Source organism: Asterias amurensis, chromosome 14 (genome assembly GCF_032118995.1).
Source record: "Asterias amurensis chromosome 14, ASM3211899v1".
Classification (NCBI taxonomy): domain Eukaryota; kingdom Metazoa; phylum Echinodermata; class Asteroidea; order Forcipulatida; family Asteriidae; genus Asterias; species Asterias amurensis.
The window spans coordinates 4404592-4420398 of NC_092661.1; the positions used below are offsets into that span (position 1 = coordinate 4404592).

Here is a 15807-nt window from a genome sequence, read left to right on the forward strand (position 1 = left end):
AGACCAGACTTCTCAACATATTCATAAAATAACAAACCTGCAAACATCTGAGATCAATTGGTCATCGAAGTTGCGAGATAATAATGGAAGAAAAAACACCCTTGTTGCACAAGTTGTGTGCTTTCAGATAGCTGAGGTCTTGAATTCAATAAGAAGTTACTTTTTTTTCAAAAACTGCGTTAGGCCTACTTTTGAGGGAGTCGTTTCTCACAATGTTTTATACTATCAACAGCTCTCCATTGCTCATTAACAAGTAAATTTTTATGCTTACAACTATTTTGAGTAATTACCAATCATGTCAAGTGCCTTTAACAGGGAACATTGCCTGAGAAAGTGCACACTTTCTTAATACCCATCAAAAAAGCCTGAGCCCTAGCCGTCATTTTAGAAACTTTTCTTTGTAGTATTACTTTGTTATTTGTTTTTACAATTTAAGAAGGTAAAGCATGTTTTTCTCCCCCTCATCTCTCGTTAGCTTGCTAGAGTCCATGACTCTTAATTACCAACATACAGAGATGGAGGAAGGGGACACATTGTGGCAAGAGGGGGACCTATGTAGCGCCCTCTATGTCAAGGAAGGGGCATGGTGCCGTGGGCGTGTCAAGACGGTCCTACCGGACAACAACGCAGTGGTGAGTAAAAACAATCAATCAATCAATCAATCAATCAATTGAAACATTTTTATGCCGCCATGTTCTGTTCGATCATTGCTCATGTTGCCTTACAGTCGGGTCTGGTGAGATTTGAGTTACGTCTTAAAACTATGTACATGTATTGTAGGTAATTGTCTGATGTTGTTAGGAAAACTGTTTCGTATCTTGGGGTCCACGACAGAAAAGGCGCGGTCACCCCAACTGATCTTTTAATTGATATTTATCAAAAATGAAGTGTACATAATATCCAAATTGCATATGTACATGTATGGTAAACAAACTTGTACAAACAGGTTTACAAAATAGCATTCCGTCAGAAACAAATTCGCGCGAGTACCTCTGAAAGCAACAATTCTTAAATTTTGTTGTTTTCCCCTGAACACCCCCTGCTATTTACAAAAACGAGGTACTGACTTTTTTTTTTCTCCAACAATTTAGTTTTGTTTCACTCCTTATCATCCCCTAAGGGGCGTGGCCTGTACTCCCCTCTCTAATCTTACCCACAGTCTAATTCTTGTTTCCAATGTCAGCATAAAGCGTCTCCTCTGTGTTGATAATTCTTGCCGATCCTCGCGATAGATTCAAGTCAGCGTAGATCAGACCTTCCACGTTCCTCTGTCTTGGGTCATCCTTGACGAGACCGTCCTCACCACGGTCTGCCGTCTGCTCTAGCCCGGCCTGGGCTTGGGTCATGGTGCTTGCTCGGAGTTTGGCGGAGAGATGGTACGGAATGACGCGAGGGGGTTTCTGACCGGAGGGTTGACTGTTAACGACGCGTTGCAAAGCCTTCACAGCAACAGTTGGTTTCTTATGCTCAGAGGGAGTTTCAGTGGAGCCGCGACTTTTATCAACCACAGCATACATGGACTCAGGCTGATTCTGTTTATCTTTACGTTTCTCCCCATCCTTGACTGATCCACCAGTTTCAGCGGACAGAGGAATCTCTTGATCATGTTTTGTCTCTGCCTGCTGGTGTAAGTCCGGTGTCACTACCACAGTAACTGTTTCGTTCGGGGACTCAACTGACCGTTCGACTGCAGAGCAAGTGTGCTCATTTTCTTGATCACACCTCGGAGTGTCTCCGTGCAGATGGGTTTCTGATATCCCGTCTGCATCACTTTCTCCTCCATCATCTTGAGGTGTGTGAGATTGACGTCTATCAATAGTCTTGGATTGAGATCGTCCTCTGAAGACAAGAAAGTACAGGAGGATTACAATGAGGAGAACTAAGAAACCAGCTCCTACAGCTCCTCCTACTAAGATGACTGTAGAGTCCGTAGATCCTGAAGAAGGGTTCTTACTGTCAGGATCGGGATCTTGCTTCTTGGTCGGTAGAGGGGGTTGGGTCTGGGGCGCAGGTGGGGTAGGCTGTCGTTCTGGTCGATCTCTCGGTGCGGGTTCAGTGCTGCTGAGTGCAGGGTACCTGGAAGTGGTCACTGTCAGTTGAGATGTCAGCACTTCACTTGTGGTTACATGTACTTCATTAGGATGAACAAGTAACAAGCCACTGGTAGTCTCACCAGTTAAAGATGTGGCTCCGTTAAACACCTTACATTTCACTGTAGTGCCGTTGTCACTTATTGCCAATCCCAGCATTGTCATTTTTTCACAGCTATCACAAAATCGAAATCGATAACGATCCCTTACTCGTTGCCATAAGCCACCACCGGGATTATTGTACTTTGGTTTGATGAACCATTTGTAGATCAGTTCGTACTTGATTATTGGCCGCGATTGGCATCGAAACGTTGCATCCTGACCAACTTCGTATCTACCGAACTGAGACGGTCTGACAGTAGTGTCTATCGGATCAACTACAGTCAGTTTAGCTAGATCAGAGGTTTCACGCTCTTGGTTACTTTTAACAAAGATATAGCATGCATAATATCTGCTATCTCTCTGGTTCGCGTTGTTTATGTGTAATGTCCAATGACAGCCTTGTTGAGAGACTGTGTACCTCTCTCGGTCGGCTATGTCTGAACCCACCATAGTGCCGCTTGACACATACTCGATCTCATTTGTATCCCTCATCATCTTACGCACCCAGTGAAAATCATAGTAGGACCCACTTTCAGCGCATTGTACATTATCGATAGTGCAACTCAATGTCACACTCTGTCCTGTCAAGGCGAGGGTGTCAACTGGGTGTCTGCTGAAATATAACGCCCCACGTGACCCAATGATCCAAGTCATAACAAGAATGAGCAGAAACATTGTGGCTGTTGATACGTGTAGAATGAGCGATGAAATAACAGCAAACTGCAGTCTTCACATTGATATGAAAACCAAAGATCATTACGACTCACTCGTCAACTTCAACTAAACATGGAAACGTTGAAGACAACCAACTTTATAAAAACCTCAAACCTGGAAATGATTTCAGGAAATACAGCATTGGTAAATAAGACTATGTTTACACTCTCAATAGTCTGTCTTTTTTCCCCTCATTTTACTTAAATACTTCCTTCATTGTGGTTTAAAGGGAACAGGCCTAAAAAAAACTGTAATGATGTAAATGATGGTTTTCAAAATTCAAAGTCTGAGTGAATGTACGAGATGCAGAAAGAAAGAAGATAAACAGCAGATCAAATACCATAGTGCCGTTCTCTGATTATGAGCTTTGTCATGTTTTTATTTCCATTGTTAAATGTAACAAAGTGATGGACTCTGCAAAAATGAGTCACAAGGGGGACAATTGACTTATTGGGTTTTATACATAGCTGAAGAGAGCAAACAACAAGCTTCATTTTAACATGTCTTACACACGTGTGTGATGTTTGGTTCAAAAGTTATGACCTTTTGAAAAATAGATTATGTCACAATCTGAGAATAACCCATACTGGGGAAACAGTCCGTTTAATAAAAACATCAACCATTGATGTATAGGGGATAAACAGAAAGTATATGTTTTGTTCACCTTCATCGATCAAAAGCAATGTTTTTTTATTACAAAATGTGAGAATAGGCCTATAGACCCTAAATAATCATAAATCCACAGTATGAAAAAATGTATATAAAAAAACCTATTTTTTTTTTTCACCCTCCAATCACTCAACAACCCCGTACTGGAAAATGGGTTGTGCGACAAGCTACTCATTTTTGTAGAGCCTGTCACAAATCGTTCTTCCATTATTTCATCATGAGTTGTAGCATGACCTTTACACTAGTTTAAAGACACTAGACACTATTGATAATTGTCAAAGACCAGTCTTCTCACTTGGTGTACAATTCATAAAATAACAAACCTGTGAAAATTTGAGCTCAATCGGTCGTCAAAGTTGCGAGATAATAATGAAAGAAAAATACACCCTTGTCACACAAAGTTGTGTGCTTTCGATCAGATGCTTGATTTTGAGACCTCAAACTCTAAATCTGAGGTCTCGAAATCAAACTCGTGGAAAATTACTTCTTTCTCGAAAACTACATTACTTTAGAGGGGGCCGTTTCTTACAATGTTTTATACTGTCAACATGATCAATAACTCCCCATTACTCGTTACCAATTATTTTGAGTAATTACCAATAGTGTCCACTGCCTTTAAAGACAGTGGACACTATTGGTAATTACTCAAAATAATTATTAGCATAAAACCTTACTTGGTGACACGAGTATTGGGAAGAGGTTGATAGTATAAAACATTGTGAGAAACGGCTCCCTCTTAAGTGCCATAGTTTTCGAGCAAGAAGTAATTATCCACGAATTTGATTTCGAGACCTCAGATTTAGAACTTGAGGTCTCAAAATCAACCATCTAAACGCACACAACTTAGTGTGACAAGGGTGTTTTCTTCTTTCATTATTATCTCTCAACTTTGATGACCGATTGAGCTCAAGTTTTCTCAGGTTAGTTATTTTATGCATATGTTGAGATACACCAACTGTGAAGGCTAGTCTTTGACAATTACCAATAGTGTCCACTGCCTTTAAATGCACCTCGTTTATTGAACAATCTCCCTCTACACATCAAACAAGCCACCACTCTCTATCACCACTATCACTATCACTATCTCAAGTTTCAAGTTTCAAGACTCTTTTCAAAACATTGCTGATCAATTCATCATAAACATAATTATTCTTTTGTTCCTCTAAGCGCTTAGAGACTTTCTTTAGGTGCTATAAAAAATGCGGTTGTTATTATTATTAGTTGCTGCCCCACAGTTAATTAATTATTTATTTGAAAGCCTCAATATAGGGAATTGATTTTATCTCAAACGTAGACTTGATAAAGGAAGCTCAGACTTTTTTTGGGCATCCTCATGGTCTGTGGTTTGTTTGTTTGTTCATTTTCTTTGACTTCCTTCCTTATTATATTGAAGAAATGCCCAAACCACATGACTGATGTTAATAAATATCATGTCTCTACACAATTTTTGTAAACATGGAAACATGATAAAGACAATGATACATGGCGAGTTGTGTTTAATTATAAGATTTACTTCATGTCGTGCGTTTATATCGGACAATGGCTACTCATTCTTTAAAGGCAGTGGACACTATTGGTAATTGTCAAAGACTAGCCTTCACAATTGGTGTCTCTCAACATAAGCATAAAATAACAAACCTGTGAAAATTTGAGCTCAATCGGTCATCGAAGTTGCGAGATATGAATGAAATAAAAAACAACCTTAATCACACGAAGTTGTGTGCTTTCATACAGTATATGCTTGATTTCGAGTCCTCAAATTCTAAACATGAGGTCTCGAAATCAAATTCGTAAAAAAATTACTTCTTTCTCGAAAACTACGTTACTTCAGAGGGAGCCGTTTCTCACAATGTTTTATACCATCAACCTCTCCCCATTACTCGTCACCAAGAAAGGTTTTATGCTAATAATTATTTTGAGTAATTACCAATAGTGTCCACTGCCTTTAACCGTTTCATTGTTTAAATCCACATTTATAATAAAACTACATGTACGTACATTGTAACATCAGCATTGTAATTCAAAAGGCGGTCGCGTTTTTAAGACATTTTCGAAAACCCAAAGTGATTACAATGTCCTCACAGAAAAACAAATCCTTAGCACAGTATAATATAGGATTACACAATTTGAGAAGCGTGCAGTACATGTACATGCCAAAACACACTTTATTCAAAAGAATTTGAGGGTGTACACATTAATGACAGTCAGCAGTTTGAAGCATGAATTTTAGTCAGAGCGCCCTCATTAGTCAGAGTAAAGCCAGCTGACTCGTGGGCTAGGGTGTGTGTGGGGATCGAACGGGCAAATAACAATGAATTGAACCAGGGATAGGTTTATCTCTAGACTGTATTAACACAGAGTCAGATTATAACCACCGTCCCAAAGTGGATTTAAGGAAAGCAAATAATGGCAAAATATACCTGGGGATAATTTGTAAGTTGTCCAATTTCATAGCTTTGGTTTAGGACTACCTCTTGAAATAGAGGGAAGAAAGGGTCTGCAGCCCTTCATCAGTGTTTTAAAGTACTCTTGTTATTATTATAGGATGCATTACAGCGTTAACTGTACAGTGATATACTCCCCTCCCTAATCTTACCCCACAGTCTAAGTCTTGTTTCCAATGTCAGCATAAAGCGTCTCCTCCGTGTTGATAATTCTTGCCGATCCTCGCGATAGATTCAAGTCAGCGTAGATCAGACCTTCCACATTCCTCTGTCTTGGGTCATCCTTGATGAGACCGTCGTCACCACGGTCTGCCGTCTGCTCTAGCCCGGCCTGGGCTTGGTGGGTCATGGTGCTTGCTCGGAGTTTGGCGGAGAGATGGTACGGAATGACGCGAGGGGGTTTCTGACCGGAGGGTTGACTGTCAACGACGCGTTGCAAAGCCTTCACAGCTATGGATGGTTTCTTATACTCAGAGGGAGTTTCATTGTGAATGGCGCCCAATTTCTTACTTTTGCCGCGACTTTTATCAACCACAGCATACATGGACTCAGGCTGATTCTGTATATCTTCACGTTTCTCACCATCCTTGACTGATCCACCAGTTTTAGTGGACAGAGGAATCTCTTGATCATGTTTTGTCTCTGCCTGCTGGTGTAAGTCCGGTGTCATTATCACAGTAACTGTTTCGCTCGGGGACTCAACTGACCTCTCGCCTGCAGAGCTAGTGTGCTCATTTTCTTGATCACACCTCGGAGTGTCTCTGTGCAGTTGGGTTTCTGATATCCCGTCTGCATCACTTTCTCCTCCATCATCTTGAGGTGTGTGAGAATGACGTCTATCGATAGTCTTGGATTGAGATCGTCCTCTGAAGACAAGAAAGTACATGAGGATTACAATGAGGAGAACTAAGAAACCAGCTCCTACAGCTCCTCCTACTAAGATGACTGTAGAGTCAGTAGATCCTGAAGAAGGGTTCTTACTGTCAGGATCGGGATCTTGCTTCTTGGTCGGTAGAGGGGTTGGGGTCTGGGGCGCAGATGCGGTAGGCTGTCGGTCTGGTCGATCTCTCGGTGCGGGGTCAGTGCTGCTGATTGCAGGGTAGCTGGTAGGTGGATGGGAAGTGGTCACTGCCATTTGAGATGTCGTCATCTCAACTGTTGTTACTTCTATCTGATGAACAAGTAACACGCCACTGGTAGTATTTCCAGTAAATGACATGGCTCCTCTGAACACAATACATTTCACTTCAGTGCCATTTTTTCTCATTGTCAACCTCTGCATTGTTATTGTTTTACGGTTTTCACAAAATGCAATCAACTCATGTTCCGTTAATTGTTGCCATGGGCCATCTTGATTATTGTATGCTGGTTTGATATACCAAACGTATCTCAGTTGGTACCCAATGATTGGTTGCGTTTTGCAACGAAACGTTGCATCCTGACCCACTTCGTATCTACCGATCTGAGACGGTTTGACAGTAGTGTCTACCGGATCAACTACAGTCAGTTTAGCTAGATCAGAGGTTTCACCTTCTTGGTTATATTTAACGAGGATATAGCAATAATAATATCTGCTGTCATTCGGGTTCGCGTTGTGTATGCGTAATGTCCACTTACAGCTTTGTCGTGAGACTGAGTACCTCTCTCTGTCGGCGATGTTATTACCCACCACCGTGCCTCTTGACAAATACTCGATCTCATTTGTTGCCCTCGTCATCTTACGCACCCAGTGGAAATCATAGGACACACTTACAGCGCATTGTACATGCTGGATTGTGCAATTCAATGTCACATTTTGTGCTGTCAAGGCCAGGGTGTCGACTGGATGTCTGCTGAAATATGACATCCCACGTGACCCAACGATCCAAGTCATAACAAGAATGAGCAGAAACATTGTGGCTGTTGATACGTGTAGAATGAGCGATGAAATATCAGCAAACTGCAGTCTTCACATTGATATGAAAACAAGAGATCCTTACGACTCACTCGTCAACTTCAACTAAACATGGAAACGTTGAAGACAACCAGCTTTATAAAAACCTCAAAACCTGGAAATGATTTCAGAAAATACAGCATTGGTAAATAAGACTATGTTTACACTCTCAATAGTCTGTCTTTTTTCCCCTCATTTTATCTAAATGCTTCCTTCATTGTGGTTTAAAGGGAACAGGCCTAAAAAAAACTGTAATGATGTAAATGATGGTTTTCAAAATTCAAAGTCTGAGTGAGCGTACAAGATGTAGAAAGAAAGAAGGTATACAGCAGAGCAAGTAGCGCAAGCCATTCTCTGGTTATGAGCCTTATCATGTTCATTCCATCGTTAAATGTTACAAATGTGATGGGCTCTGCAAAAATGAGTCACAAGGGGGACAATTGACTTATTGGGTTTTATACATGGCTGAGCATACAACAAGCTTCATTTTGACATATCTTACACACGTGTGTCATGTTGGGTTCAAAAGTTATGACCTTTTGAAAAATAGATTATGTCACAATCTGAAAATAAACCATACTGGGGAAACAGCCCACAAGGGGGACAATTGACTTATTGGGTTTTATACATGGCTGAAAAGAGCAAACAACAAGCTTCATTTTGGACATATCTTGCACACCTGTATGATGTTTGGTTCAAAGGTTATGACCTTTTGAAAAGTAGATTATGTCACAATCTGAAAATAAACCATACTGGGGAAACAGCTATTGATGTATAGGGGATAAACAGAAAGTACATGTTTTATTCACCTTCATCGATCAAAAGCAATGCTTTATTATTACAAAATGTGAGAATATAGACCCTAAATAATCATAAAACCACATGAAAAAAATATATAAAAAAAACTATTTTTTTTTCACCCTCCCATCACTCAACAGCCCTGTACTGGAAAGTGGGTTGTGCAGCAAGCAACTACTTTTTGTAGAGCCTGTCATAAATCGTTCTTCCATTATTTCATCATGAGTTGTAGCATGACCTTTACACTAGTTTAAAGACACTAGACACTATTGGTAATTGTCAAAGACCAGTCTTCTCACTTGGCGTACAATGCATAAAATAACAAACAGCTCCCTCTTAAGTGCCATAGTTTTCGAGCAAGAAGTAATTATCCGCGAATTTGATTTCGAGACCTCAGATTTAGAACTTGAGGTCTCGAAATCAACCATCTAAACGCACACAACTTAGTATGACAAGGGTGTTTTCTTCTTTCCTTATTATCTCTCAACTTCGATGACCGATTGAGCTCAAATTTTCTCAGGTTAGTTATTTTATGCATATGTTGAGATACACTAACTATGAAGGCTAGTCTTTGACAATTACCAATAGTGTCCACTGCCTTTAAATGCACCTCGTTTATTGAACAATCTCCCTCTACACATCAAACAAGCCACCACTCTCTATCACCACTAACACCACACTATCTCAAGTTTCAAGTTTCAAGACTCTTCTCAAAACATTTCTGATCAATTCCTCATAAACATAATTATTCTTTTGTTCCTCTAAGCGCTTAGAGACTTTCTTTAGGCGCTATAAAAATGCGGTTGTTATTATTATTATTAGTTGCTGCCCTACAGTTAATTAATTATTTAAAGACACTGGACACTATTGGTAATTGTCAAAGACCAGTCTTCTCAGTTGGTGTATCTCAACATATGCATAAAATAACAATCCTGTGAAAATTTGAGCTCAATTGGTCATCAAAGTTGCGAGATACATGTATAATAGATGTTAAATTTGCATCGGGAATAAAGAATATTAATTTTGGTTTTTACCCATACACCGATGTGTGTTAGCACTGTATACTCAGTACTTTCCCGAGTCCTGTGAAAAAATATCACAGGCATGTTACTCGGGTGGGATTCGAACCCACGACCCTTGCAATTCGAGAGCAGTGTCTTACCAACTAGACTACCGAGGTTGCCCGGCAGCTAGAGGCAGTTCGAATCCTATGTTTTGGCAGCGGGTACCGCAACGATATAATAGATGTTAAATTTGCATCGGGGATAAAGAATAATAATAAGAGATACATGTATTAATGAAAGAAATGGTCACACAAAGTTGTGTGCTTTCGGATGCTTGATTTCACAAGACCTCAAATTCTAAATCTGAGGTCTCGAAATCAAATTTGTGGAAACTACTTTTTCTCAAAAACTACATCACTTCAGAGGGAGCTGTTTCTCACATTGATTTATACTATCAACCTCTCCCCATACTTGTAATCAAAAAAAGGTTTTATGATAATAATTATTTTGAGTAATTACCAATAGTGTCCGCCTTTAATTGAAAGCCTTAATTAGGGAATTGATTTCATCTAAAATGTAGACTTGATAAAGGAAACTCAGATTTATTGGCATCCTCAGTGGTCTGTGGTTTGTTTGTTTATTTTCTTTGACTTCCTTCTATAATATATTGAAGAAATGCCCAAAGCACATGACTGATGTTAATAAATATCATGTCTCTACACATTTTTTGTAAACATGGAAACATGGTAAAGACAACGATACATGGCGAGTTGTGTTTAATTATAAGATTTACTTCATGTCGTGCGTTTATATCTGCATTTGCTACTCATTCTTTAAAGCCATTATACACTTTCGGAACGAAAAAAATAAATAAAATCTCACAAATTTACAAATAACATACAGGGTTTACAGAAGCTAAAGGTAAAAGACTTCTCTTGAAATATTATTCCATGAAATGCTTTAGTTTATGAGAAAACATTGAAACACCTATCAAGTCTCGACAACGAGAATTACGGATTTTTAGTAAACACATGTCATGACACGGCGAAACGAGCGGAAACAAGGGTGGGTTTTCCCGTTATTTTCTCCCGACTCCGATGACCGATTGAGCCTAAAGTTTCACAGGTTTGTTATTTTATATATAAGTTGTGATACACGAAGTGTGGGCCTTTGGACAATACTTTTTACCCAAAGTGTCCAACAGCTTTAAGGGCAAAGTAAACCATGTTTTTTTTTTTAACCGTTTCATTGTTTAAATCCAATAAAAGTGGAGACATTAACAATAAAACTACGTACATTGTAACATCAGCATTGTAATTCAAAAGGCGGTCGCGTTTTTAAGACATTTTCCAAAATCCAAAGTGAATACAATGTCCTCACAGAAAAACAAATCCTTAGCACAGTATAATATAGGATTACACAATTTGAGAAGCGTGCAGTACATGTACATGCCAAAACACACTTTATTCAAAAGAATTTGAGGGTGTACACATTAATGACAGTCAGCTGTTTGATGCATGAATTCTAGTCAGAGCGCCCTCATTAGTCAGAGTAAAGCCAGCTGACTCGTGGGCTAGGGCGCTGTGTGGGGATCGAACGGGCAAATAACAATGAATTGAACCAGGGATAAGTTTATCTCTCTGTATTTACACAGAGTCAGATTATAACCACCGTCCCAAAGTGGATTTAAGGAAAGCAAATAATGGGAAAAAATACCCGGGGCTTATTCGTAAATTGTCCAATTTCATAGCTTTGGTTTAGGACTACCTCTTGAAATAGAGGGAAGAAAGGGTCTGCAGCCTTTCATCAGTGTTTTAAAGTACTCTTGTTATTATTATAGGATGCATTACAGCGTTAACTGTACAGTGATATACTCCCCTCCCTCAGCTTACCCCACAGTCTAATTCTTGTTTCCAATGTCCGCATAAAGCGTCTCCTCCTCCGTGTTGATGATTCTTGCCGATCCTCGTGATAGATTCAAGTCAGCGTAGATCAGACCTTCCACATTCCTCTGTCTTGGGTCGTCCTTGACGAGACCGTCCTCACCACGGTCTGCCGTCTGCTCCAGCCCGGCCTGGGCTTGGGTCATGGTGCTTGCTCGGAGTTTGGCGGAGAGATGGTACGGAATGACGCGAGGGGGTTTCTGACCGGAGGGTTGACTGTCAACGACGCGTTGCAAAGCCTTCACAGCAACAGTTGGTTTCTTATGCTCAGAGGGAGTTTCAGTGGAGCCGCGACTTTTATCCACCACAGCATACATGGACTCAGGCTGATTCTGTTTATCTTTACGTTTCTCCCCATTCTTAACTGATCCACCAGTTTCAGCAGACAGAGGAATCTCTTGATCATGTTTTGTCTCTGCCTGGTGGTGTAAGTCCGGTGTCACTACCACAGTAACTGTTTCGCTCGGGGACTCAACTGACCTCTCGCCTGCAGAGCTAGTGTGCTCATTTTCTTGATCACACCTCGGAGTGTCTCTGTGCAGTTGGGTTTTTGATATCCCGTCTGCATCACTTTCTCCTCCATCATCTTGAGGTGTGTGAGATTGACGTCTATCGATAGTCTTGGATTGAGATCGTCCTCTGAAGACAAGAAAGTACAGGAGGATAACAATGAGGAGAACTAAGAAACCAGCTCCTACAGTTCCTCCTACTAAGATGACTGTAGAGTCCGTAGATCCTGAAGAAGGGTTCTTACTGTCAGGATCGGGGTCTTGGTTCTTGGTCGGTGGAGGGGGTGGGGTCTGGGGTGCAGGTGGATTAGGCTGTCGGTCTGGTCGATCTCTCGGTACGGGTTTGGTGATGCTGATTGCAGAGTATCTGGTAGGTGGATTGGAAGTGGTCACTGCCATTTGAGATGTCGACACCACACCTGTGGTTTCTTCTATCTGATAAACAAGTAACAAACCAGTGGTAGTCTCACCAGTAAATGGCGTGGCTCCGCTGAACACTATACATTTCACTTCAGTGCCGCTGTTGCCAATTGTTAATTCCCTCATTTTCATTGTTTTACTTTTATTAAGAAATGCAATTGATTGATCTCCAGCCATTAATTCACGCCAAGATCCATCGTGATTATTGTATGTTGATTTAATATACCAAATGTATGTTAATTCAGAGTCAATGATTGTTCGTGTTTGGCAACGAAATCTTGCATTTTGACCCACGTTTTTCTCAGTCTGAGTAGGTGTGACAGTTGTGTCGATTGGACCAACTACCAATCTTGCTACATTAGAATCTTCATTTTCAGGTTCAGGTTGTACTTTGTAGACATAACATCTGTAATATCCCTCATCAATTGGTTGTAAATTGCGAATGTGAAAAGTCCATGTACATTCACTGAACGTGACCATGTACCTCTCTCTATCAACGACAGTTTCAACCCAATCCCAATTAGATATCACCGCAAAAGGTTCTTCTCCCAATTGACGTTTCCAATACATGCTGTAAGAGTCCTTTTTACGACACCATACATGTACATTCTGGAGCGTACAGCTTAATGTCACATTACTTCCTTTCAAACCGAGGGTGTCAACTGGGTGAGTCTTGAAAAGTGACGTCTGACCCAACCCCCATATTGATGTCATAACAAGAATGAGCAGAAACATTGTAGCTGTTGATACGTGTAGAATGAGCGATGAAATATCAGCAAACTGCAGTCTTCACATTGATATGAAAACCAGAGATCCTTACAACTCACTCGTCAACTTCAACTAAACTTGCAAATGACAGCAAGCTTTATAAAAACCTCAAACCTGGAAATGACTCATGGAAATACAGCGTTGGTAAATAAGACTTTTTCCCCTAATTTTATCTAAATGCTTCCTTCATTGTGGTTTAAAGCCTAAAAAACTGTAATGTTGTAAACATGGTTTTCTGCATACGAGATGCAGAAAGAAAGAGGATAAACAGCATAGCAAATAACGCAAGCCGTTCTCTGATTATGAGCTTTGTCATGTTTCTATTTCCATCGTTAAATGTAAATGTTTTTATCACCATATTAGTTGGAGCGTCTGATTGGTGGATTGGTGCGTACTGGAAGATAAAGTTAATTAATTATCTAATTGAAAGCTTCATTTAGGGAACTGATTTCAGCTAAAATGTACACTTGATAAAGAAAACTCAGATTTATTGGCATCCTCAGTGGTCTGTGGTTTGTTTGTTTATTTTTTTTGACTTCCTTCCCTGTGTATATTGAAGAAACGCCCCAAGCACATGACTGATGTTAATAAATATTGGTCTCTACACGTTTTTGTAATCATCAGATCTTTAGGATGCGTTGTAATTAGCCTTCCAATTCGTTAGAGGTTGGCCTAAGTCCTTTGGAGCTTACAAAATTAAAACCAAAATGTAGGCTGCTTGTTTTTCAGTGAGTAGTCACCCAAGCATTAATTTTTTTCTGACTTTTTGGTGTCATATAAAAGTTGAGTCCATAAGCTATCCATACATCTAAACCTTTTCCCCCAGAATCATATATTTTTTATTCGGCAGCATTTTAAAAGTGTATAGTTTTTTTTAAGACATTACACAATCTTAGTAGCATGACAACTAAAAGCATGCCAAAAAATACATCATGTATTATTCAAAAGAATTTGAGGGTGAACACATTTATGACAGTCAGCAGTTTGATGCAGGAATTCTAGTGAGAGCGCCCTCATTAGTCAGAAAAGAGCCAGCTGACTTGTGAGCCAAGGCATTGATATGAACACACAGAGATCCTTACGACTCACTCGTCAACTTCAACTAAACTTGGAAATGTTGAAGACAACCAGCTTTATAAAAACCTCAAACCTGGAAATGATTTAAGGAAAAACAGCGTTGGTAAATATTAATAAGACTATGTTTACACTCTCAATAGTCTGTCTTTTTCCCCTCATTTTACTTAAATGCTTCCTTCATTGTGGTTTAAAGGGAACACGCCTAAAAAACTGTATGATGTAAATAATGGTTTTCAAAATTCAAAGGCTGAGTGAATGTACGAGATGCAGGAAAAGGGCAGTGGCGTTCTCTGATTATGAGCTTTTTCATGTTTTTATTTCCATTGGTAAATGTAATAATAAATAATAACTATCCATTTTTGTTTAGCGCATAACACATAGTAATTAATTATGTTCTAAGCGCTCTAGAGAAAATACAACATACCTTTTTTTCCCATCAATTTATCAGGAGTTAGCATGACTTTTAAACCTAGTTGTTATACATGTACTACAATTAATTAACTATTTAATTGAAAGCCTAAATTAGGGAAGTGATTTCATCTAAAATGCAGACTTGATAAAAGAAGCTTGTAAGACTTTTTGGCAACCTCAACATTTTTTTTAATTTTTTTTATTTTCTTTGACTTCCTTCCTTGTATATTGAAGAAACGCCCAAAGCACATGACTAATGTTAATAATGTTGTGTCTCTACACATTTTTGTGAGCATGGAAACATTCATTGACATTGTATGATACACGGCAATTTTTGTTTAAAAATATAAGATTAACTTCATGCCATGTTTTTATGGCGGGCGTTTGCTACTCATTCTTAAAGTAAACCACGGTGGTCCCGAAAATCTGAGAAGATTGTGTATTCCATCTACGGATTAGCCTACTCTTCCTGTGTCAGGGTTTGTGTGAACATAAGCCTTTCAACTTTTCACACCCAGGTCGTGGGTTTGAATCCCACCCGAGTAATATGCCTACGGTGATTATTTTCACAGAACTCGTGAGGTACTGAGTATACAGTGCTAAACACATCGTTGTACAAATGTATGGGTAAAAACCAAAATGAGTATTTTTTATCCTCGATGCATTAAAATCGTTTGCATGACCGACTTTAAAGGCAGTGGACACTTTTGGTAATTGTCAAAGACCAGTCTTCTCACTTGGTGTATCTCAACATCTATATGCATAAAATAACAAACCTGTGAAAATTTGAGCTCAATTGGTCGTCGAAGTTGCGAGATATGAATGAAATAAAAACCACCTTTGTCAAACAAAGTTGATGCTTGATTTCGAGACCTCAAATTCTAAACTTGAGGTCTCAAAATCAAATTCGTGGAAAATTACTTCT

General features: G+C 39.6%; 1 protein-coding gene across 2 annotated transcripts in view; it reads left to right on the plus strand.

Annotated features, from left to right (window-relative positions):
- Window positions 1-15807, plus strand: part of LOC139946718 (RING finger protein 17-like) — a 227792-nt gene that overhangs the window by 33160 nt on the left and 178825 nt on the right. For both annotated transcript variants that reach the window (XM_071944371.1, XM_071944372.1), the window contains exon 24: window positions 476-632. In XM_071944371.1, the coding sequence (XP_071800472.1) occupies window positions 476-632 (157 nt within the window). The remainder of the gene's footprint in view (window positions 1-475; window positions 633-15807) is intronic.